Raw genomic sequence first — 25,825 nt, 5'->3', positions numbered from 1 at the left:
TAGGAAGTAAAATCTGAGACGGATTTTGAAAGATGGATGAGATTTGAGAATATAAAAGGGTGTTGGCATTCCAAGCAGTGGTAACAGCACGGGACAATTTCTGGAAATGGGAATAGGTGTATTTGTTTCACTCTTTACTTTTGGGCAATGTAGGGATGGGAGTGGGCATTGGTGGTGCATATTTAAAACAAAATAGAATTATAACATACATTATTTGTCATAATATAACTATAGAAATACAAATGTGTACTAAGGTGTATGTGTAAAAGTATTTATTGTTCAGAATAGCAAACATTTTGAAGTATTTAAATTCTGTCAGTAGGGGAATGGTTAAATAGTTTATGGTACAGTCACATCATGAAATACCAGGAAGTTGTTGAAAAAAATTAAGTAGACCTTTGAGTGCTGATGTAGACCACGATGGAATAGTATATTAATGGTGAAAATGCATTTATGTAGTATTTGTCAACTTTGAAAATTGAGTTTAAAAAATCAAAGTGGTACTTCAGGTTGATTAATGTGGTAATATTGTATCAAATTAAAAGGGAGTAATTGAAAATGAAGAGAGTATTGGGAGACATTTGTATGAGTACTGATAACAGGAGGCCACGGATAGGGACCTGAATGGTAAAGAGAGAGAACCCAGGGACATTGTGAAGAATGATTTTAAAGAGTCTGGATATAGGGGATGGATGCAATAGAAGAGAAAGGAGATTTTTGGGGTTTAAGCTTAGGAAACAGACTCATGTTAATAGGAAAACTTCTTTGAAGAATTTATTTTGTTTATTTATTTATTTTAGGATGGAAGAAACAGTACGAAATCTATTGCAGACTCAAGGACCTCCAGAGCAGAAAAAAGAAGAAACTGTTAATATAATGGTCTATCAGGTACACCATATTTTTTACTGTTGTTTGGCCACTGATTGGCCTGTTTTTCTCATATTTCTCTAGCTGTGTCCTCCCTAACTCAGACATAAATAAATAAGTATAGGCCAGACCCTAGTGCTAGGAGCAATACAGTTACCTCTGTCTGAGAAATCATGTACACATTTATTTAACTTATTCATTTTTGTTGAACTCTTATTGTGAAACAGATGGTAGAGTTGGCTGTAGGGAAATATTAAAAAAATAAGTTTGCAGTGGTCAGGGCTGTAAGAGAGGTAGCTACAGCATTTCTTGGGAATACAGGACTGAGAATGACTCATCCTTTCTGGGGAGTTAAATTACTTCCCAGAGAGGGATGACATTTAAGGTAGGCCTGAGGAACAGAGAACAAGAGGAAGGACATTGGAAGCAGAGGGGAAGCCTAGCTGAAGGATTAGTAGTATGCATTTGCAGAGTGGGCTCATGGAGAATAAGAAGTTCAAGATGACCAAATGATAGCCTGGTGAGAGAGGAAGTTTGACTGTGACACTGAGGGTGTACAGGAGAGCTGGCCAAGGTCATGCTTATATGTGGGGCTCTTGGGTGTGGCCTTGCACCTTGCCATGTGGAATCCAAAGAGGTCCAAAGAAGGTAAGTTTCAATGAAGTGACAAATTGTCATCTTCCAATTGCCCTTATCCCATGGGTCTTTAACACTAGCAAAGGGGCCAGGCTGGAAAACAGGACATCTAATCTGAGTATGACCCAAGTTCGCCAAACAGATGCGAAGGCTCTGGTAGGTGGGGAGAAATATATAGTAGAAAGAGCACTGTATCTCTTTATTGATAAACAGAGGACTTTTGTTGAAAGTCACTTCGCACCACAAATAGAAACCCAACATCCCTTGCACATCTATACATAGAGAACAACAACAAAAAAAAGGGATAAGGATGGGAAGGAAATGGGCCAAAATTTGAGGTAATCACTGGGCAGTCCTTGGTGTTTAGCTTTCTAGCTGGCTAGAAAGGAAGTGGGTTTGGGAGGCCAGTGCAGGAACCCAGGTGGTAAAGGTAATTTGACACTAGCTTCCCTGAATTCATGGGTTGGGGGTCTGCACTTTATTTGTTATGAGAAAGATCTGGAAGACTCTGATCATAACAGTCACAGTATCGTACAAAGTTAATGGATCTAGGCAGAGTTAGCTTTAAGGAATCTATGTCCTCAGAGTTGGCCTTTCAAACATATACAAGGCTACTTTGGGACAATGGGACAGCTGTTCTCCATCTCCAATGACTACAATGCAAGAAGGTAACTTAAACTGCCTTAGAGGCGATTAAGGTTAGTGCCCTGGAGACAGTTTTAAAGAATCACTAAAATCCATTTTTTCTTGGCAAGGTGAGGTGGTCTTTACGGAGTGCACGTGTGCTTTTCCTGCTGTGTGTCAGTTGGAGATAGGATAAAGATCCTAAGTCTTATCCTATCTTAAGGATCCTATCTTCTTAAGTCCTGCTAACCCTGAGTCTTCCCTACATCTTACATCTGCTTTGGCATAAAATTAAGGTTTGAATAAATAAAGGGAGGGGAGGAAGCTTGATTCTACAGTAAATGGTTCCATGTGGCTTAAGTCCTGTGACCCTGAAATACTGGTTGTGTGCTCCCCTCACCAGTCACAGCAGGCCTGAGTTAGAACTGAAGAACTTAGCATCACTCCTGCTTTTTCCAAACCCTCCTTGCTACTCATCCAGGTGCTTGTTTTCCTCTGATCATTCTTTTCTAATCGTTCCATCACTTACTAGCCAAATTGGTGGTGTAGGTATTTAACATCATCATTGGAATTCATTTTATGAAACTGGAAGCTACTTAGAAAAACAGGTGCACTTTAAAAAAATGTGTATTGAAACTATTTCCTCTCTGTAACTTAGTCTATTAGATCTGGGAACTCAGTGCTTCCCTCTGGGGAGAAGGCAGTAAATCATTTGAATTAATACTACATTGTTGTAGGCCGCTCTGCCTGATTTTAGGAATTGTACCTCTATCCCTTGTGGCTAAGGGCAAGAGAGGACCTCTGGAATTAGAGCGGCAGGAGACAAAGCTTATCTCTGGTAGCAAACACTGCCTTAGTTCCTCTCCCTACCCCGAGAGCTTGGTTGGAAGTCAATGACAGGTAAGACCCCTCACAGCGGTGGGGGGGGGGGAACAACCTAAGCCAGACTCCATCACTTGGGAGACCTTCATGGAAGGACTGGAGGTGGGGCTGCAACAAAGATCAATGGACTTTCACTCCCCGGCTTTGACAAAGCCTGGGTCCCCGTGTTCTCTGGGAGAAGCTCTTCTTGGCTCTAATCCTCTTAAGCCTGAATACCTGTTGGGGAGAGGTGCAGCTCCTTGCCTTGCTAGAGCGTGTCCTGGGGGAGAATCTGGCATCACAAAGACTTCCTGATAAACCTGTGAAATCTGCTCTGCTAAGAGTGCTTTCATTCATATAATTGTCGGAGAGGAAATGAGTATGTCTCCCAAAGTTTCTGCAACTCTCTTCCTCACAAACACTGACTCAGATCTCCTTGTAATGTTATGTACTGTTTGATCCTTGTCACCATGCATTCCTGTGTATTACAAACCAATAAAAAGCTATGGAGAAAGGCGCTCAGGGCCTTTTTCTCCTCGGAGAACCTGGCCGCTGCTGGCCCCTTTCTCCCCAGAGAAACTGGCCACAGCCCACTCCTCCTCCCCAAACAGATCTCATCTTGTCTTGGCCATATTTATTCATTCACACGTGTCTGTGGCACTGGGGGGACTGGTGAAGTAGTCACCACCACACTACATGGAAGGGTTTTTTTTCAGTCATTGCTCTAATTGGCCCCGGTTCATTATGCAGACAGTGGGAGACGGACATAGGTTCCATGACCCATAAGGTTATTTACACATTTAACAGATATTTACTGAGCTTGAAGTATATACTAAGTGTGCAACCTTGTTCTCTGGGGACTCAAGAAATGAGAATGGAGAGAAGGGAAAGAGAAATCTTGCTGGGCAGCATTAAGGCCCAAGGGGTGCCTGTGATGTCACAAATCCTGGTATTCAGAATACGGCTAATAGTCGCAAAATCGGTTTGCACAAGATGTACGTGGTGATACTGGTGGACCATGTAGTTAACACCTTCCTGAAGTCAAATTTTGTGCTACAGATAAGAGCTGAGAGATTTATTGCTTCATAATGTGGGCTGTCCTTAGTACACCTGACTTGGATTTTCCAACAGCAAGTTTTACTCTAAAGGCAACCAGAGGCCCCTGCAACACTTCAGCCCATGGGAAGCTGGAGTTGCTTTCATTTTCCACTGTGGAAGTGTCTGCTCTGAGGCTGTCATTTTTCAGTTAACGAAATACCAGCAGATTAATAGCTTTCTGTGTCCCAGACCCGTGCTAATTGCTTTGCATGAATTAAGGGTAGTCCTATTTTGTTCAAGGGGTGTGTTTCCTAAAGACCTTTCATAACTTGTTACTGATAAAATGTGTAACTTGCATAATTCAAAGTGGATCCTCTCAAAGGACAATGTGTGTTTCTGTTCAGCAGCTGAAGCGGACCCACCATGAGGCAATCAGTTTACCAACTTGGTTGTTCTGTAGTTCTTGATTCTTTTTTATAGTTTTGAGAATTTATATGATTTCAAGGTTTCTTCATGAAATGGCATTAGTAACATTTTTATGCGACAATTTCCAATTTACCTAGTTCAGAGTCCCGTTGAATGTCACTAGATGGCACCTCATTCAATCCCAGAACGACTTTAAAAAGGAGGTACTGTCCCCGTCTCACACCTTTGGATGTAGTCTCAGAGAGGTGCCTACCTGCCCAAGGACACATGGCCTGGAAGGAGCCTAGGGGGGATTCCAGTCTTTGTCTGTCTGTCTGACTCTATGGCCTCGGCTCTTTATGCTGAACAATTCTGGTGAGACTAAATGGGGGAGGGGCCATGTTACCCATTGATTGTTACCTAATTTGAACCCTAAACATAAGCTCTTCTGCTTTCTATCTGAAGTTCTCTACATTCATTGATTTATTTATTTGCTCATTTACCCATTCAAATGACAGTTATTCTTTCATTTATTTATTTTTACATTAAATGTAGTAGTTCTATATTGGTGCTGCAGCAAACTTAGTGACTTAAAACCGCACCAATTTACTCTCTCATAATAATTCTGGATATCAGAAGTCTAAAATCATGGTGGTGGCATTCTTTCTGTAGGCTTCAGGGCAGACTCATTTCCTTGCCTCTACCAGAGTCTAACATTCTTTGGCTGGTGTTCCTTTCCTCCAACTTCAAATTGCGTGACTCCAAACTCTGGTTCCATTGTCATATCTCTTTGTTCTGAACTTGACCCTCTCCCTTCCTTTTATAAGGACCCTGTAATTATATTAGACACATCTAAATAATCCGGGACAATCTCTCCATCTGAAGATCTTCAATGTAATCACATCTGTAAAGTCCCTTTTGCCATATAAGGTAAAATTCACAGATTTCAGGGATTGGGATGTGGACATGTGGGAGACGGGGACATTAATCTGTCCATCACACTCAGTAGCACATTATTCTGGCAGGCTGGCAGTACCTAGCAGACATCAAGCTAAGTGCTAGACATACAACAATGCCTGCCTGATGGGAACCTTCTCCTGGGAAGCTCAATCTATAGAATGCTAGACAGTGGGAAGGAAAGGCAAGTAATCAAATATATGCAACAATGTGACAGGAGTCCAAATAGCAGCTTGCACAGTGTTCTGGGAGCATAAAGGATGATGCCACCAGACCTCCTGCACTGTTCTCCCTGGAGACTCTGCCTTCTGCCTCACACTTATTTTTTTAATGATCCATTCATACGTAGCACTGAGAACAATCTCATTTCATTAGGGGGAAATAAAAGACCTCAAAAGATTATCTATAGAGGAGCCTGAATAAGTAGAAACAGCTTCAGTTTCCCTTCTGCTTTTTCTTTCTCCATCTTATTCTCTCTAGGTGTTTGGGGATGTCTTATGTGCCGTGTTACATATTCTTGTCACCCCAATCATCATTTTGTTCAATCAAGTTAGAAAACAATAGGAAAAGAATTCATAATTAGACATGAAATGGGGCAATTAAACACAAATGAGTTGGAGCAGTTAGTGGGAGAGGAGCATTATTCCTTCGGCTTCATCTGTGACAATATTTAAACACAAGCAGCCTAAGGTACCAGTGATCCTAACACTAACAGTGGGTTACCCCTTCCAGTCCTTTTGTGTCTGCAGCTACCCTCTGTGCTTCTCTGCTGTAGTGGATACACTTCCTCTTATCTCTGCTCTTCTCTTGGGGACAGACAGGAAGTGGCCTACGTTAGCCAATTCATTTGGAGAGAAAAAGTGGGTGGGCAAATGGAAACACTAACAGGGGGAAACAAGACTTGCATGTGGCTCCAGCTTCTGCCACTAACAAGACTTTGGACTTCAGACAGCAAAACTCCCCAGGTTCCTTAGTTTTCATATTTGTGAAATATGAGGTTTGGAATAGATTAGGGGTCACAAACACAAATACCTTAGTTGCCAAATAAAAGTGGGCCAGGTATGAGGAAAATAAAATGTCCTGTGAGATTTGAATTCTGTTTTTCTACTTTTTATTAAAAAAAAATAGGTACAAAGAGGCTTTTTAATTTGTTTTTGTTTTTAATAAAAATACAAAACTTTTTCTTATAGAATAGCAACCCATACCTGATTTAATGCCAAAGGACAGTAGGAAGTAGTGGAGACTGTGGCAGACTAGAGAGCCACTGTCAGGTCTGAAGGCAGCCACCACAGCCCAGCTGCAGCAGAGTCAGATGACCCAAAAATGTGTGCAGATAGCCACATGGGTTCAGAAGATGAAGTTCAGATTGTATGGGCAGTTTCTTAGTCTGTAAATAAGGCTTATTATTTTTGTATACATGTACTAAATAACACAAGTGCTAGACTAAGGGCAACCCTGAGGAGAGAGAGGTGATTTTAAGGTTTCTTCTTGCTCTTAGAACTCTGGAATTATGATGTTTCTTTGCAATCCTATGAGACCTTGTCACACGTAGTCTGAAATGAGTACATGTGCTTGTAGCACTGTGCCTACCACTAGCCAACCCTTACCTACCAGTGCTGAGCACCTGCCATGTGCCATTCACATTCTAATCGTTTTACAGGTGTTGGCTCATTGTCCACAGGAACCCGTTGAAATAGGTTCTACTATTTTCCTCATTCTACAGAAGAGGGAAACAGACCCAGGGAAGTAAAATTGCTTGCCCGAAGTTATAAATTTCTAATGTTACGTTGCTTGAGCTCCTTTGCACCCTTTTAGCTGGCTAAACAGGTTGCCGTAAAAACTGAGTGCAGAAAGTGTCAAAAGCTGCAGTGAGTCACTGTCCCAGGAGATAACAGAGAGAGGTAGGTGAACACTCGGCCGTGTTGCAGTGGTGTCCACGTTTGCCTCTCTCCACCTCTTTACCTTGTCCCCCCTTCATGTAGAGCCCTGCCTGAGCTGTGTGTTCTCTGGGCCCAGCTCCATTATTTCTAATGGTGGCCTGTGCTCAGTCATTGATGCCTTAGCCTGTCTTTAAAGCAATATTGTATGTTACCCATGCTATTTCCATTTGAAGTGACCTAATGAAATATCAAAATGACCTTTTCCTTAAATAATTCCTCAAGAGTATTCTCAGACGTGATTAAGCAGCTGATGCTTGGAGAAAGGGAACCTTTCTAGTTACCTTAAAAATTGTCAATATCTGGTATATCCAGCAGCTTTTATGTACTTGGAATGGCGTGACATAGCGTAAGGTCTTCCTTACTGAAGCCCAAGCCCTGCCTGGAAGAGATGTTACTTACTCCACAAATGATATTATCAGAGGTAGGAAATGCTTGCCTTAAACTTCACCACCTTCTTCCCCAGTTATAGCAAATATACTGTAAACAAATTCAAAATTTTAAGTGCACTAGAAAGAAAAGTTAGGGTTGAGCAATTATATTAAACAATCCTTTACAAAAGATACCTAAGAACGTTCTTTTAAATAGCAATATTCCTAGTACATTTAAAGTGTGAATTTTCCAAACTTCTAACATAGTAGCATCTTTTCAAGAACATGTGTAAATGCAAGACAAAACCAAAGTTCTGTTTCTGCGTTTGCAGTGTCCAGGAGCTGCAAGGTTCCCGCCTGTTTCCTGGTAGAGTATTAGAGCCACCTGAGGAAACCTTGGCAGATGCAGCAGTCTGGGGACCTCCTTAAAGCTTCTGACTTAGAATGACCTGTTTTGTTTTGTCATTTACAAGTTTAATGAGTCATCCTCATTCCTGAGGTGCCTACATTGGCAACTAGTGAGGTACTTCAGTACCCATTCATTCACCATCAATGTTCCCTCATTTTGCAAAGGAGAAAATGGCATTCAAGTTCACGGACCAATTCTCAGTCTGGGACAGAACTGAATGCATCCATACTGCGCCTGTCCTGACGTCTTTTACACACAATACTGGTTTCAGGAAGTGCTCTGGCAGTTAATTAGCCAAGAGAACTGAATTCTTTCAAAGTCTTTAGAGAACTTGACTGTAATTTCTACAAGTTATTCAGAAAAGTGCTTCATTTCTCTCTCTCTCTCTTTTTTTTTACCTAAACAGGAAAAGGTAAATAATTGCAAATACATGGATCAGCAGTCAGTACATTCAATGAGTGCATGCCAGCTGGAAAGAATAATCTAAAAGTCTGCTGAAAGAGTAGCTAAGTATTATAAAATTATAATACACAATAGGCTATGAAAGATTTTACTGAGTGCTGATATTTATGTATGTGGCCTGTAATCTCAGGAAGTCTCAAATAACCTTTGATTCTGCTTTAAGATATTTGGCCTTTTCTTTGAATTGCTGTGAACTTTGAATAGCTGCTGAGGTGGGTAATTGTAATAAAGCGAGTATTTTTATTGAGTGTTAAGTTTTAAAGGGCTGAGAGTGTTCCTTGAGGGGACAGTTTTCTTCATTCCTCTTTCTGGTCTTTTTGTTTTGTTAAGCAACCTTCTCCATTCATATAAGTTTAGATAAAGAAGGCAGGATTTCTCATAGCCAAAGTGCACGGTGAGATTCAGTACAACCAAAAATATTGTCCTCATTAAAATATGTCTCTTCTCTTTGAAAGTATTTATAAGATGAATTTATTATTTTATATCCTACATACAAAAAGCTTTTTAGAATTCCAAATGTTTTCAAAACAGTCTCATTTGGGAGTATCTGCTTGTTAGCACACCTGAATAAGGAGAATATTCACCTCTGTCATTCCAACATTGTATTAAATACTTTGAAATGAACACAGAAGTTTTAAATACTAACAGTTTAAATAGTTACATACCTCTTGGGAATTTAAAATTCTTGGTTTAATGGGTCTGATTCTACTTTCTCATTCTCAATTTCTGCTTAAATTCTCTGCTCAGACATGTATGTTTTTCTTGTTAGATGCTTTGACCTTAAAACAAACTCTTACCAAGTAAAAGCAGAATGTAACCTCTCTGTTAAAACAAACATAACCTATGAATAAAATGATGGCCTGGGAAAGCACCTGTTCATACAGGTGAGCTGGTTTTTGCCAATAAACATGAACCACTCTCCTCAGCTCATCTTGCAGAGGGCCAGGCTTCATTTTTGAATACACAGATAGTGTCTCAGTTCGCAAGGTTCCGTGGAGGGAATCCAAAAGATGTTGCTTCTTATTAAGTGTGTGACTTGGGCAAATACTTAGGGCACTTCATATTATTAGCTGGGCATATCAGTTATTTTTTTCCTCTTAGGAAACAAATAAATTTGAACAGAGAAAAATCACGATGATATCAATCCTTGAACTTTGATCCTATTTTCTCACCTAAGGCTACAGAACTATAATTTTCTTTATTTTAGGTCCTCTCTTAGCAAAGCTTTATGAAATAGGGATAAACTAGTCTGTGGTGGAAAATGTATAATTTTCCTGAGATCTCTCTTGTACAGTAACCTTTCAGCTGTATTATCCTTATTGATTTTTGTAGGCATAGCAAGTCCAGCATGGCAATAAAGAGGAATCACCAGGGGCGGGGTGAGAAAAAAATGGTCTTGCCGGGGGTCCGCTGTCTGCATTTAAGCCACTGCAGGACTCAGGTGTTGATTGGCCTGGCAGGCATACCTGAGGAGGCAGGGGCAGAGCCTTTGCACATCCTTAGAAGCTTGTCCCCAAGCTCTGTACAGCGTATCCTGGATTTAGGAAAAGTGGCCCTCTGCACAGGAGGATCTTCTCCAGGGCTCAAATGTAAGACAGGGATGAGACTGGGGTAGGATCCTCTACCTGCTTGCACCCCATCCCAGAACAATTTCTGAGAATCTCCAGCAGCTGAGACTGCGCCTTGGCATGTTTAAAAATGTCCCCAGGTGATTCTAACATGTCATTAGCATTGTGAGCCAGTAAGCACCATGAACATAAAGGTCTTTTCTAGCCAGCTCAAACCTATGAGAAAAAGTACAGGAGGAGATTCTGAAGGAAGTTTGACTATAGTGTGTAGGCAAATGTACGTCAGTGGAAATTCAAAGATTGTTTTCCATCCTGCTAAACTTTTGCTATTGCCTAGAAGAACAGGTTGTCTAATCTTAGGGCGTTTAAGGCTGAGCCAGCCGTGCCAGTGTCCAAAAGTGGAGGATCTGCACCCCGTGCACTGGGCTTTGGAAACTCCTCAGGCTTCAGAAGGGGGGAGAGAGTGAAGAAATTCATTGAACATGTTGTTCCCTCTGTTGGTCTGTCTGTCACTCGTTCAAATACAAAGGCAGACAGTGCTCTCTGTGTCTTTTTCATGTGTAAGAGTTTATTTAGATTAATAATGGGAAGAAGCAACTTGAAGAAAGGAAAGTAGTAGACCATTAAAAAGCAGGCGATGCACTCACAGCAGCTCCTCACTTTGTAGAGACCACACGTGTCAGGCGTAGTGGTTGGTGAGTGTGGGAAAGGGACGTAAGTAGAAGTTCCAGGGTCACACAGACCTTGAAGTAGAGTCTAGTTTTCTCTCTCAATTAGTTTTGTCATCTTGGGCAACTTAATCAGTTTTAGTCTTACTTTTCTCTTCTCTATAATGGGTATAATAAAGCTAAATGGAAAGGCTGCCTGACTTCAAAGTGCTTGCCCAGACATGATTTCACCTAACAATTGGAGACAGTGTAGAATGTGAATAGCACATGTTAAATAGCCAGTGAACAGTAGCTATTACTTATTACTATGCATCTAGCCCTGTTTATCCACTCATCTGTTTTCTCTTCACACAAATTCTTCTTCTAACCCTGCCCCACGCAGCCCGCCTTAGCAGCTAGCACTATGGAAGCTGCTAAAAATATAAAAGTTTCAGAGTTGGAGAAAATGGCAAAACTGTGAGAAAGGTAGACATTTCAGGAGAGCTAACCCCAGGGGCTGGTTCCCAGACAGGACTGGCCTTCTGGATGTATATTTTCCCACTGCACAATCTTGCCACCCCAGGCCCTATATACCACTGTTTTCTCATTTAGATTTGCTTCTCTAAAATTCCATGTATTAAATGCATCATTCCATGTACAAAATAAAGAATCAAGAAAACAAATACAGCAGGTCCTTGAGGAACATTTTGTTCAGTGTTGTTTTGTTAAAATGTTGATGAGAAGAAAAAATAATTCCTGGCTAGGGCCACTGTCTGTATGGAGCTCCCATATCCTTCCCACGTCTGTGTGGGTCTTCTCTGGGGACTCCGGTTTTCTCCCACATCCTTACACTGTGCATATGAGGTGAACTGGTGGTTCAGTGTTGTCCCCATCTGAGCATGGCGGAGTGTGAGGCTCTGTGACGGAAGGGTGTCCAGTCCAGGGTGGGTCCCTGTCTTGTACCCGGAGCTGCTGGGAGAGGCTCTGGCCACCTGCAACCCTGAACTGGAATAAGCATGTTAGAAAGTAATTTTTTTGCTTGTTTTTATTTATCTGTCTCAAGTGTATATAAAGCTTATCTTAATGTTTAATATTAGAATTGTTTGGGGTGTTCATTTAGAAGTTTATTGATGTTTTTGTGACCAAAAGTATGCCATAGGAACTTAATTCCTATTTGCATCAATTAGCCTATGATAAAGTTGGTTTCATTCTAGGTGGTTTCACTTAAAGTCACAGATTCCAAGAATCAACCCACTAAGGCTTACTGTACTTAAAAAGAAGGTCATTTACATATTAGTGTAAACCACAAACTCATTTCAGAAAACTAGAATTTAGGATGTGGGATTTGGAAGGGAAGGAGACAAAAAATAATTTTTAAAGTCATTTGGGAGCTTATAATCATCTGTGTTGAATAAATAAGTCTGGGTGAGACTTTAGCTTGGACAAGGGTATGAGGAAAGGGGTGTTAAGAAGTAGCATTGGGATAGAGAAGTGAATACCAGCAAATGTAACTTCTACATTACAACCATCTTTTCTATGGTTTGCCAAGTGCCATATGAATCCAAAAGGAGAGAGAAGCCCCTGCTCCTCCTTGGCCTCCCACCTTCACACTCTCAGGACCCAGACCTCAGGCTGGTATGATCACAGTAACTTCTGAAGGCTTGATGTGCTGATATCTCAGTGCCATTTACTTCGTGCCTTCTGTGGAATGTACCATATGTCAAGGGGACAAGTCCAAAGGAACTTCTGCAAGCTTGTTGAATTGGGGTCTCACAATGGCTTATTTTCTGCCCTCTTTTGTTTAAATGAATAGGGAAAGATTGATTGTCATTTATGACGATTTCATTGTTTTGTAAACATATCAAAATATGTTTTTCCAAATGTGTTCTGCTAGGTAGGTTTGCCACTCCATCCCCCAATAAATTTGGTTTCTGTACTATGTTATAGTGTAAAAATTATAAATGAACATGGCGAATTTATTTCTCCCCATTAAAGCCACGCCTATAGCTTAGTGTGAATTAGGAACCCTCTACCACAAGTGATGATCTGAAAATGATTGCATTTCAAGCATTCTTGGTTTTTTCAAGGATTCTTGTTTAATTTCATTTATAAAATGACATGTAAATATATCCTTAAGATATGAATTGGTCTACATTTCTCTTGAGTCACTATATTTATTTTTTTCTAATCATTCTACTATTGTATTTTTTCTTTTTTTTTCCTTTTTATTTTCTTTCTGAGCATTACATAATCACCATTGGAGAATTGGTAGTGAGAATGCCACAGTAATAATTAATATATGTTTTACAGTTCACACTCTCACATCACCTCATTTGATCCTTACATTAACTTCTCAAAATAGGAAAGCAAGAAAGTACAACTTCACTTTACAGGTGAAGAAACTGGGTTTCGAGAAGCAGCTGATTTTTGCAAGCATCATGCAGTGTCAGGTTACAGTGGACTTGGTCTTTTGATTTCTAGTGCCCTAGAGTTTCAGGGGTAGCATTAATTGCATTCAACTGAGATAGTGAAAACTAGCAAGATCCTTACTGTGTAAAAAGAGCTACAGCCAGGGTGCTTCAATGCTAGTGTTTTTAGTGGTGGGAAGTCTACAAAGTGGCCATCTGATATTGATATCTTGGACCTCAGGGCTACTTGGAAGGGGTCAGATAATCTTATGATTTATTTGGGTAGCCAAGAGTGTAGGACATGTTTACCAGCTGTTCATTGTCATGTTGCTATGTACAAGGTGGCCAGCCTCTGTTATCCATGACCATCTGAGGAAAGATTTAGTGTGACATGTGAAGGTCAGTCACTGTGTTGAGATGAACAGGGATGGTTAGCAAGTCCTAGATGCTCAGGAGAAAAGTTGCCTCCAATATCTAGCCACCTTGTTTTGCACACGAGGAAACAATGTCACAGAAATTCAAGGGGCTTTACCAAGGGTGTGCTGACCATGAATGACAGACCTGGAAGGAGAAACCCGTTCAGTAGCTAGTTTTACATTTCCCCTCTTCCTGCGGCAAAAGAAAGTTTTTTTAGCACAAAGATGACTGTTGTTGGGATCTAGAGGACTATTTGATGAAGTTCATTGAAAGACCTCTGGGAGAGACTTTTGTTTTAGGAATCACAACTTCCCCAGTTCATTATTCTCTAAAAAAAGATTTTGCATGAAGAAATTATTACTCGGGCTTTGATGCACATTTATACTGCTTTTCATATATATATTCTGACTTTTGTAATTATCGTTAGGATCATGATTATTTTCGATAATTTATCTGAATCTTCTTCCCTTTCCTACCAAGGCAAATTCTTGGTGGAGTCACAGGTGTCTTCACCAAGTGCCCCTCACCTCCCTGCTTCCACTGTGGCCATGAGTGGCTTGTCAGGTTGTACAGTCCACTAATGACGAAGAATCACCTCCAGTGATAGTTTACTGCCGCTTTCAGGGGATAAGGATAAAAATAATTGTTTTAATGTCAAAAAGCACACCATGATATTGCTGGCAAAATGTCCTTGGTAAAATTCTCAAACAACGACTAGAGAAAGTAGGTATTATGTAAAATTGTACTAGGAAAAAAGTCATATTCTCACTTTATCTTTAAGTTCCATTTAGATGAAACCAGGTGAGGCTTTTCTCTGTTCTGACATGAGGCCCCCAGAGGATTAACTAGGTAGTCCATCTCTGACTTTCAAAAGTACAATGATGTACCTCATTAGAGTTTTTCTTTTAGGTGACCCAGGAAGGTGGGGGGTGGGACGAGTGCAGCACCTTGATTAAGAGTGTGTCTGTGAGTCTCCTGAAATCTCCTGGGCATTTTAGGATAGACACCTTTATGGCTTAAAACACAGGTGGCAAACACAAGGACTGTGGGCCGAATCTGGCCTACCACCTTGTTTTATCCGGCCTGGCACCTTGTTTCTGCCTGGCAGCAGTGCCAAGCTCCTTGCTCCTAGTTAAGGAGTAGTTACATTTACACAGTCCTAAAATTATATTCAGCCCTTTGAAGGCAACTGTGAGGCTGATGTGGCCCCCAGTGAAAATGAGTTTGACACCCCTGGTTTAAAAGGTCATGCGTTCCTGTGAGAAATGGACATGGGGGGATATAAGTTTAAGGAAAAGCAGCCAAAATCTCATTTTCTGGGACAAGAAGTCAATTTAATGGTGCTTTTCTCTTTTATGTAAATATTCTATCAGTCTATTACTTTATGTTTCTGATAATAAAATACTTGCTTAAAAATAGTCTTCTATTGAAAGTGCTCAAGAATAAGCAGTTCAGCATTAAGCTTACTTATTATGTCATTCAAGGTGAAGGAAGATAATATCACCACTCATTCAGCATCATCCCATTCAAAAACACCAGACATTTGCTGAGTGTCTTCTGTGTTGTGCTGAGTGTGGCGATTAAGATGTGTCATATAAAACATTATTCTTGCCCCAAGGGCCTTATTTTGGAATTGGGACCTGGGGAGCTGCATACAATGCCTGTTTACTGAATTTGGAATGACAAGCTTCTTCATATGAATTTATTATTATTATTATTACATTTGACCACTTAAAGAGCTATTTCTTAGTGGAGGCTATTTTCTGCCAATTCAATTCAGTTTAACAAAGTCAGTATATAAGTATGAATATCTCTCTGCCAGCAGTGTGTACTCACAGCCAAGCACAAAGTCACACACGCATGCTGTTGACAGTAGTGTAAGTATAACATCTGGCTGTGCATATAGCCTTGGCCATATTTTATGAAAAAAAATTTTGGATACTTTGGTCATCTGACAATGTGTATTTATGAAGATGGTGAGATAGAAATTTTTTAATTGTTTACATTTACTTTAAAATAAAATTCTGCCCAGGGATTTCAGGCATATGGCTGTTGTGAGTGTGTAAAAGATATCAGTAAATATACCCACCCACGTACCAGTAACTAGTCAATGACTGGATTATTGGTTCACTTGGGATGGCCACCTGTCAGTCTTTGCACTCAGCTTCCCTGGAGGTGTTCTGGCCTCTCTGACCTATGAATTCTCTCAGAAAATAGGACTGGGGAGAAGTGGGAAGGAAAGAGAGAAAAAGACTGAATTTGGATGTGAATTTTGAACTTAACTTATGAGTTATTTTTAATGACATCCAAGTGTTTTGGTGTGGCCATTAACCATTGAAAGTTTCCATATACTTGACTGTCTTACTCTTTCTAATTTCTTTTTGTTCAGTTTATACTCAGACAGCCATCTATGGGCTGTAAAGACATAATTTCTGTTGCTCATCTTCTTAAATGTCCAATCACCTAGAGTATACCTTTATTGAAAATTACAGCTCACTTTTTCTCACCATTTTGTTCCATACTAGAGTTTCCCTTTGTGTCAAGTGCCTTTAGAATTGAACTTTTTTTAAGGATATAAATGTTGCTGATAGATGGAACAGACAATAAAAGCATCATCTAAAAATTTATTAATGTAACTTAACAGAGATGTTCAATATGGAAGATAGTCTGCAATATTGAGGACTTTTTGAGTGAAGAATAATAGGGAGTAGTTGAGAATTGATGTGGGAATGGTCATGAGTTCATATTAGAGACATAAAGAAAACACTTTGTTCTCTTATCCATCATACACATTTAATCTTGAGGATTTTACTGTGAACTGAGTTTGCTTTGTAAGTGAAATCCAGGGATGAAAAAGAAGAGTTTTATATGTTTTGCCTGGCAGTAGTAATTGTAAACTGTAAAAAAAAATTGAGATTTAAAAAAAAATTGTGATTTATCTGACGCTATTTGTCCCCCTTCAAAATTTAGTATGCTAGTGCTGAACAAAAGCTGCTAGCAATCCCCGGGAATGTTTTTATGGTATTTTTCTAAGTTCTATCTAAAGTGACAGTATATTCTGTGCACCCTCCCCGCCACAAGCAAACAAATGAGTAAGTAAATCACACTAGCTGACACCACTGGGACTTACTGGGCGGCTGTCAGCCAGAAAGCTGGCCTCTGCATTTCCATTTAGATTGTAATATGGTGTGTGTTTATATTTTGAACTAATTGATCATGGTAACTATGGAAGTGGTAGTGGATGGTTAAACCCATTCTGCTGGTAGTCATCTGAAGCCAGACCTGACCTGTCTGATGAAATCTTCCAGTCCCTGGAGGAGTGGTCTGGGAGCCTTGGGACGGAGGCTGCCAGCAGCATGGTTCACAGCTGAATAGAGATTGCAGCTTCTCAGATAGAATCCCCATTATGGATAGATCTGTAGGCACAGGGAAAGTCTGAAAGAGGTAACTGAGCTTGTGGAAGGAGCATGACATTTAAAACCAGAACTGAATTTATATTTTTGGTTCTGCTACACTGTTAAGCAGGTCACTTAATAACCCGTCAGAGCTTGTTTTATTTTTATTTTTCTTAAAATACAGTAAACATACAATAGTTTCAGGTGTACAACATGGCGAATTGACATTTATACACCCTATGATATGGTTGTTGTAAGTATAGTAAGTGTATGTCACTATACAAACATATATTATTTACTTCATTCCCTGTGCTATATCCCCGTATGTTATATCTCCATGACTCATTTGTTCTATGACTGAACAAAGCCTATTATCTTGTCTCCAAAGGGAGTCTAAAATATTCACCCCTCGCCCCAGTTGCTATGAGTGTATAAATGGTGTGTATAAGGTTGCTTGGTTTAATTCTGAGGTGTTATACAAATATTAGATGCTATTTATTAATTTTTATATTCTAGAAAAACTTAACCTTTCATGCTATCACCACCCCAATGTCTGCCTTATTTGATCATTCCTAAATTATAGCTTCTTATATTTTCACTATAAGTTAGTAGTTGGACTTAACACATAGTGGATGTTCAAAATGAAAAAAAGATATGTTCTAAGACTGACTAGCTTTCTGAAGTTGGATGTCTCTTCATATTAATATGACTTCATTTTGCCACCTTCAAGTTAGAAACTGCATGAACCTAAGGGTTCTTTTTTTGTTTATTTGTTTGTTTTCCTTTTTCTGAGCAGTGGTAAGAGAAAAAGGCAATCTCCATTAGAAAATGAATGAATGAGCCCAGCCAAAGCATAGCTATTATCATCAGCATGCATGCAATGTTTCCACATGTACCCTTTGTGTTTACCATCAGTTAAAAATGATAAAAAATAAAGGCACAAATAAATTTTCTTTTTATTTTTATAAATCCTTGCAACCAGGAAATACTTGGAATTATTCCTCCCATAAGCAAGTGCCTTCAGAAAAGATTCATGCTGGGCATGATTGCCTGTGTTAGGAGTACTTGCTCATTCATTGTGGATCACCAGGCCTTCCTTCTTACAGGCAAAAACTGGAATGTGCTAAATGCAAAAGTTAAATTTGGTGACTTCTATTATAGGGCCAAGAAACATACACAGCAAAAAGGGAAGGTTGTTTTCAAGTAAAAGAGGAGTGGGGAGACAGAGAGGTGGAAGAGAGGGAGAGAGAGAGAAAATACACAGCAAAGTGAGGAAAGGTTTTTTTTTCAAAAGAGAGAAAGAGATTAGGCAACATGTCTTCTGGGCACATTGAACTTTTATGTCATTCTACATTAAATCTCTGACCTTCAGCAATGTTTTAAATATGTAACCTTCAAAGAGGAGTTTTCACAGATGATTAACATTGTATAAATTTGAGTTAGTCTCTTTCTGTGCATTTTGTTTACAAAATGAAGAAATTGAAGAAGCAAGAAATCATGTGACTTGACTAAAATCACCCAGCTGGTTAATGGCAGAGCTAGAAATGGAATGTGGATTTCTTATTTCTGCAAGTTCTAACATTTGGTACAACTGGTTCTGTGTTCCCACCTGGATAAGAACAGTTCACAGGAAGATAGAACTTTATGGACTTCTAGAAACAGATGACATTTTTTTTCTTTATCCTATCAAATGAAATGCCAGCTTAAGATGAAATGCCACAACACGTGACACACAGTGTCTCTCCCCTCTGTCCTAATTCAGGCTTTTTCAGTTTTCCTTACAATATTGTGCTCAGGCCTGGTGTCCCTCCCCCAGTGATGGGGTGCAAGACAGCAGGGCCACCACATTGAGGTCAAGCCTTAGCACACACCCAGTGGGGCTGAGCATAGGGTAGGGGCAAGAATGTTTAAACTCCCTTTGTTATTTTTCTTCCTGCAGTTGTGAGCCCATTATGCCAACCAACTACCACTTTCCTGCCTCACTTAGGACACTGATGGACAGATTTCTCCTTACCTTGTATCATAACAAGCATTATTTTAAAATTATTTTTAAAGCAAGCAAACATTATTTTTAAATTGGGAAAACTTCCCAAGCCGGAAAATTTTCCTTCCATATTGCACACATAGAACCTGTCTCTTCAAGCTATAGTGTCCTTTGCTGTAGAAGCCATTTAAAGTAGAAACTGTTAATGCCATTTGCTTCCATAAAAAAGAACAACTATAACATGGTGAACATTGGACCCTTAGAACTTGGAAGTTTCCAAGGGTCTCTCACCACACTAATACAGAGTAGTTTCTATTGTGTACATCTGGCTTCTATTACTGAAGTAGTATTTAGCAAGCTATTGGTGGATATGTCCTAGCCACTTGGCTTGCAACCACAGTCCCAGTTGGGAATCAACAATGCAAGAAGACTTAACACTAAGAGGTCTCATTTTGTGAGCTTGTCATAGTTTAGTCAACTTTATACCCCACTCTGTACCAGAGAGCTATTTCAGAACTCAAACCCTACATCCTACTACACACACACACACACTCATGCACAAGCATGCACATATGTGCACAAAAACAGTTCATGACTTCTCACTTTCCATAGGATAAAGGCAGAATTCCTTGACTTGTGACCTGGCCCCATCATCACGAGTCTCATTTCTTTTCCCAGCTACACAGACCAAAGACCTGCATAACCTTTCAGACTTTTTTAACTGACCTCTGTTCTTTCCACCTCAAGATCATTCCCTGATTTACTTTCATGGTGTTAACTGTGGACATTGGCTTTCCTGACTTCTCTTTTGTATCCCTTTATTACTGATTTTTGAAGCACCTGGAAAGTCTTCTTCCCAGAACACATCACAATGCTATTTTACACTTGGCTTGTAACAATTTGACTACTATCTGTCTCCCTCCACAAGACTCTGAGCTCCATGAGAACAGGAGCCACATGTGTTTTTATTCACATTTATACCTCCACATCTTCCATCCAGCACATAGGAGCTGCTCAGTAAATATTTGTAGATGGATGGATTAATTAATTAATTATAAAGTCTGGTGACCTCGTGAAACCTTCCTGGAATCTCACTGTGTGCCGGGCTAGAAGAAACTGGTGACCAGAAGATGAATAAGACACATTTTGGGGAAGGGCATTTTGATTATTTCCCTCTAGAATGTTTTTTAATATATTTTTTATTTTATTGATTATGCCATTACATTTGTTCTATTTCTTCCCCTTCATTCCCCTCCACCCTGCACACCCCTCCCTCACCTTCCCCCCCTTTAGTTTATGACCATGTGTCTCAAGTTCTTTAGATTCTATATTTCCCATACTATTCTTACCCTCCCCCTTTCTATTTTCTATCTACCGTCTATGCAACTTATTTTCTGTACCTTCTCCCCCTTTCTCCTTCTCCCACTCCCCTGTTGCTAACCCTCCATGTGATCTTCATTTCTATGGTTCACTCCCGATCTAGCTGTCCTCTTAATTTGCTTTTTTAGGTGTGGTTGTTAATAACTGTGAGTTTGTTGTCCTTTCACTGTTCATCTTTTTTATCTTCTTTTTCTTAGGTAAGTCCCTTTAACATTTCATATAATAAGGGCGTGGTGATGATGAACTTGATCTTATCTGAGAAGCACTTTATTGGCCCTTCTCTTCTAAATGAAAGCTTTGCTGGATAGAGCAATCTTGGATGTAGGTCTTTGGATTTCATGACTTGGAATACTTCTTTCCAGCCCGTTCTTGCCTGTAAGGTATCTTTTGAGAAATCCGATGACAGTCTGATGGGAACTCCTTTGTAGGTGACAGTCCCCTTATCTCTTGCTGCTTCTAGGATTCTCTCCTTCATTTTAATCTTGGCTAATGTAATTATGATGTGCCTTGGTTAGGCATTCACCAGGGCGGGGCCACCCAAGTCGCTGGTTTGTGAAGCTGTATATGGGGGTGGGGTCAGAGAGGGAGCAATGGCAGTCCTCTCCACTAGCCTGGGCTTCACTGCTCACCCCCGCCTGTTTATCTGAACGAAAATGTGCGAGTCCGCCGCCCTGCACCGGGGCCCTGCACAGTCTGTCTCAGTACAGTCTCTTCACTGGTTTATCTCTGTGCAAATGCACCACCGCAGACAGCCGTGCTGCACCTTCCCTGGGTCCACTGGTAGCTACCCCGCACCTGGGATCCGCACCCTTGGCTGCCTGCGTGCTGCCCAGGTCGGGGATCTTTTTTGCCCAACCTGCTCCACTGCTGGCTTCACCTCTCTCACAGGTTTAGCTGAGGGGTTCGTTGTTCTCGGACTCCGTATTGTCTGATTTTCTGTGGTTTGGTTGCGTTTATTATTGTTAAAACTTTGTCGTTTTTAGATTTGGTTGTGCGAGGAAGCAAAGTGTTTCCACCTATGCCTCCGTCTTTGCAGAAGTCCTCCTTCTAGAATGTTTTTGACTGGACAATAGCTAGCCGTCCACGAAGAGTTCTGCTGCCTGCCCTTTGAACTAATTGAACCCCCTGGACTGTCATCTGTCTGAATTGAACAGGTGCAACCCAGAGCTTGTGTTTACTGATATTATTTTACATAGGCCTGATGCTGCTGACTATTTGAGAACAAAAAATGAGGGCTCCACAAAAGGTGAATCATTGCCCCAGTACACTTAGAGAAACTTACAGTTCTGAGGATTGCTCTATGTTCTGACAAGGCCCGGTTTGATTTAAACCCTTGTATGCTAATTTAGCTCCTAAATCTTGAGCTTCCACATACCAGCTGGTATTTGTTGAGGTAAATAAGCTTATGGTCTCAACCATGTATGAAATATGTGGACAGTGAAAGTGGTTTGTGTGGCAGCGTCACTTTTATGGAATTCACTACTGATAGAAGTCCGTAAAGAACTGAAACATGAAGACAGTTCACCTCTGGTACCAACTTATTCTCTTCATAGTCTGGCAATTTCAGAGTAAACTTGGCTTCTCTCTTGGGTTTATAGGAGGATATATTTTATTTAAAAACATGTTTCTGACCTCTGTTTTGCTTTCTCTCTTTTTATCATGTATATTACTGGTGATTAATTAGCCTAGGGACTAAAGTTTCAGATTTTAAAACAATCTAGTTTATTTATATGTGGATAGGATATATATACTTAATTTTTTTAAATATTGTCATGTTCATATGACCTTAATGTAAGTTGAAGAGCTCTGCTTTCTGAAACTGACCACAGTGATCTGTCAATGGGGTGTAATTCTATTTCCAACTTTCTCTTTTAACACTTACTTATTTTCTCTTGGGTTCATCTTCTTACTTAAATACTTCCACAAGACTTTTTTCCATCATCCCTCTTGCTCATCTTTATATTACAGTCTAACACTCTCATTGGTAAGTGATGAAGGACACGAGCTAAGAAAGGGACAGGACAGAGAATGCTACCTTCTGGATTCATTTCAGAGCCTTTTAAAATATGAGACAACAGGAAATATGCTTTCAGGTCAATGAGCAGTCTGAGCCACATACAGGTGTGGCTTTCTTTCCTGGGTAGCATGACATCAAATCAGTCACCCATCTCCTGTCTCCCTGCAGCAGACATCAGCAGTGCCCTGCCCACACACGACAGAACCATCCAGGGTGCCCCTGACTCTCAGCTCCCACGCCTGTGTCAGAAGCACACAAAGCCTCATTGCCTATGGCAGGCTAGAAGTGCCAGGAAATGGATGCCCCAGAATCTGCCACTGACCCTAAGAGATTGGTGCCTAAACACCCTAACTCCTTTACCTCTGGGGTAGGGTGATTCTGAGGCTTGTGTTTCGCACTGTTTCCCTGAGTTTCCATGGATTTAGCTTCAGTTACTAAGTAGTATGCACTTTAATGGCTCCCTCCCTTCCCTGATGCACTCCCCTTCTGGTATTTCCTGCAGTTCTCAATGAAATAGATATACTCAAATCCTTGTTCTCTAAGAACACAAGCTAGATGCTAACTAATGGTCTAGAAATACAAAGTGGGAAATTGAGTGGCAGGGAACCATATTTGACAAACCTTGACTTTTCCATCAGTGCCCTCCATCTTCTGCCTTCTCTGTTTCGCAGAGCTCCTCTTCATACATTCCCACCTTTGCTGCCATCTCCAGTGTTCCCTCTTCTCTTTAGTGCATCAATTTGGTTTCCTGTAACTTGAAAAAAAATTTCCACGTGTCTCTCCATGGCCCTTCAGCCACAGTCCTTTCTACTCCATTTCCTGCCCTGCCAAACTTTCAAATAAGCATCTTAAAAAACTGCCTCTATTTTCTCTTTTTTCACTTTTTGCTTAGCCACTGACAATTTGGGTAGCATCATCACACTTCAGCCAAACAGCTCTCAAGTCCCCATTAACAGTCTTCTTGTTACAAAATGTACAGGTCTCCTTTCTCTTGTCATCTCCATTACCGTTGAGCATATTGACAGCATTCTCTTCCTGAAAATTGTCTCAATTAATTGAATTCTTGAGACTTTAGCACTGGAAGGGACAGTGATTCCAACCTTTTCATTTTACATCAGGGTGAAACTGAAGTCATGAAAGATCTGATGATTAGCCTAGCAAAGCACAAAAATTTAAAAGGAGGACTTTGAATCCAGGGCTTCTGACGTACCAATTCAGTATGGAAAGTGCTTTTGGTGTAAGTCCTTATCCAGAACTTTCCCAGCATTTCTAATTTTTATGCCTGCTTATATAAGAGGGATACCCAGCTGGTCTCCTGGCTTCTTACTGCCACAGCTCATTCTCCATTGCATCAGTCAGGATGACGTTTCTGAAATTTAAATCAGAAACTATCACTCCTTCACTTGCCTCCAATGCTTCTTTCCTGCACTTAGAATAAAATTCAAACCCCTTTCTATGTCTTGCAAGACACTCTGTGGTTCAGGTTTGTTGCTAATCACATTTCATACTCTTTAGACACTGTAGGTCCATCACATGAACTGTTCTAAACTTGCCTGTGAGGTAAGTTTATAGCCCCTCCATAAACTAACACTGGGAGTTTGCTTTGCTGTTCCTTCTTTTTCTAAAGCTTTTACCCAGACCATTGCTCAGCTGCTTCCTTCTCATCAGTTAGTCTCAGCTCATATGGCCATGTTCTTAAACAGCCCTACACTGAAGTCACCATATCTAATATTGTCCTAAATATGCCACTGTCTATCCCATTATGATGTTCGATGTTACCAAGAGCACCTACCACTAGCTATAATTATGTAACTTAATTAGGGCTTGTCATGTTTCCCACCATTCAACTATATGTTCATGGAGCTTGACTGTATCTTCAGCATCTAGAACAATGAATTACCAATAGTTGGAGCTCAATAAACATTTGTAAGATGAACAAATGAACTAATAAGTCATGTCTGAATTTTTCTTTCTCATATCCAGGAATCCTTTCTCTCAAAAAAATAATTTTCTGTACTGTAATCTAAATGGTTTCCTAGTAAACGAATAAGAGCAAAACTTATTCCTGACTGAGAGCCTTTGTTTCAGTTTTCTTATTGATTGAAAATCCCACCTTTGCCTCACTAACTATTCAATTTGTATCACTCTGTCAAAGCATAAGCAATGGTCTGTTTATACAAAATCACATTTCACAGCCCTCATTGATCACCTTTCTTCAAATTACATAAATGATTTTTGTGTTTCATGCAATCTAAATACTCATACATGATCTATTTTATCTTGAAGTATTTCCAGTTACTTCATATAATAATATTTAAGCTCTGTGTCTAGACATTTTAGATGTGTATGTATGTCTGTGTTCAGTCAGTTCTCATTATTTGTAGATTCTGTATTTGTGAACTCACCTACTTCTTAAATTTTTTATTGGTCCCCCAAATCAGCACATATGGTGTTTTCACGGATGTCCACAGGATGATGAAAACTTTGTCACCTGGCATGCCCATCCCCATCTGAGGACAAACAAGCCAATACTCTGCCTCTGGTTTCACTGTCACACTGTGAACTAGTGTCTTTTTTGTGCTCTAGTGCCACATTTTTCACATTTTATGCTTAAACAGTGATTTCACTGTTTAAGATGCCTCCCAAACATGGTGTAGAAGTGCTGTCTCCTGTTCCTGAGCACTCAAAGGCTGTGATGTGCCCTACAGTGAAAATTGGTGTTAGGTAGGCTCTGTTCAGTCATGCGGTATAGGGCCATTAGCCATCAGTTTAATGTTGATGAATCAACAGTACGTATTACATGAAATGTCTTTAAGTACAAACAGTTATAAAACAAGATTATGTATTGATTTCTGATGAATGCGTTGTGACCAGAGGCCTACAGGAACCAAACCCTGTACTTCCCGTAGGAGCAATGATTCAATATTTGCTAAGACAGGGTTCATGACAACTTTATAGAACATAACTACTGTGAATAATGAGAATTGACTTTATATGTGTATATATTATACATGTCAGCATTTGCCTCATTAACCATTTAGGAGACAAAGAAACCAAGAGTTACTGAAATTCAATAGTTTGCCCAATACCATTTGCCAAGCTGGTAAATAGTAGACCTAGAATCTTGACTGCCATATTCCAAAGCCTTTGGCTATTCACTCACTATACCAGTGACTTTTCTTTGTTGGATTACCTGTGGAACCTGATTATTACAGGGTGTGCATGTATGTATAGGTACTTGTATATGCATGTATACATATATGTATATATATATACATATATATGCATATATAGAATTGACAATAAAAAGTCATAATTGATTTTTAGACAATTTTCTTTACAATCCCAGTTTAAGGTTTAATTATAGTAATCCCAAGTCTTAAGAGAGAAGTAGGAGAACCTTTTCATTTCAAAGTCGAGTTTATAAATCTACAGACTTCAT

At 40.0% G+C, this 25,825-nt stretch overlaps 1 protein-coding gene across 4 annotated transcripts in view; it reads left to right on the top strand.

Annotated features, from left to right (window-relative positions):
- The window catches only part of NCKAP5 (NCK associated protein 5), a 995,643-nt gene that overhangs the window by 679,595 nt on the left and 290,223 nt on the right, over nucleotides 1–25,825 (top strand). For all 4 annotated transcript variants that reach the window (XM_053666799.1, XM_053666798.1, XM_053666801.1 and 1 more), the window contains one exon: nucleotides 801–888. In XM_053666799.1, the coding sequence (XP_053522774.1) occupies nucleotides 801–888 (88 nt within the window). The remainder of the gene's footprint in view (nucleotides 1–800; nucleotides 889–25,825) is intronic.

The sequence above is a fragment of the Artibeus jamaicensis genome, unplaced genomic scaffold, assembly GCF_021234435.1.
Source record: "Artibeus jamaicensis isolate MK-2021 breed Jamaican fruit bat unplaced genomic scaffold, CSHL_Jam_final contig_1284, whole genome shotgun sequence".
NCBI classification, from domain to species: Eukaryota; Metazoa; Chordata; class Mammalia; order Chiroptera; family Phyllostomidae; genus Artibeus; species Artibeus jamaicensis.
The sequence above is the reverse complement of the archived record's forward strand: the minus strand, read 5'-3'. Positions and strand labels throughout refer to the sequence as shown.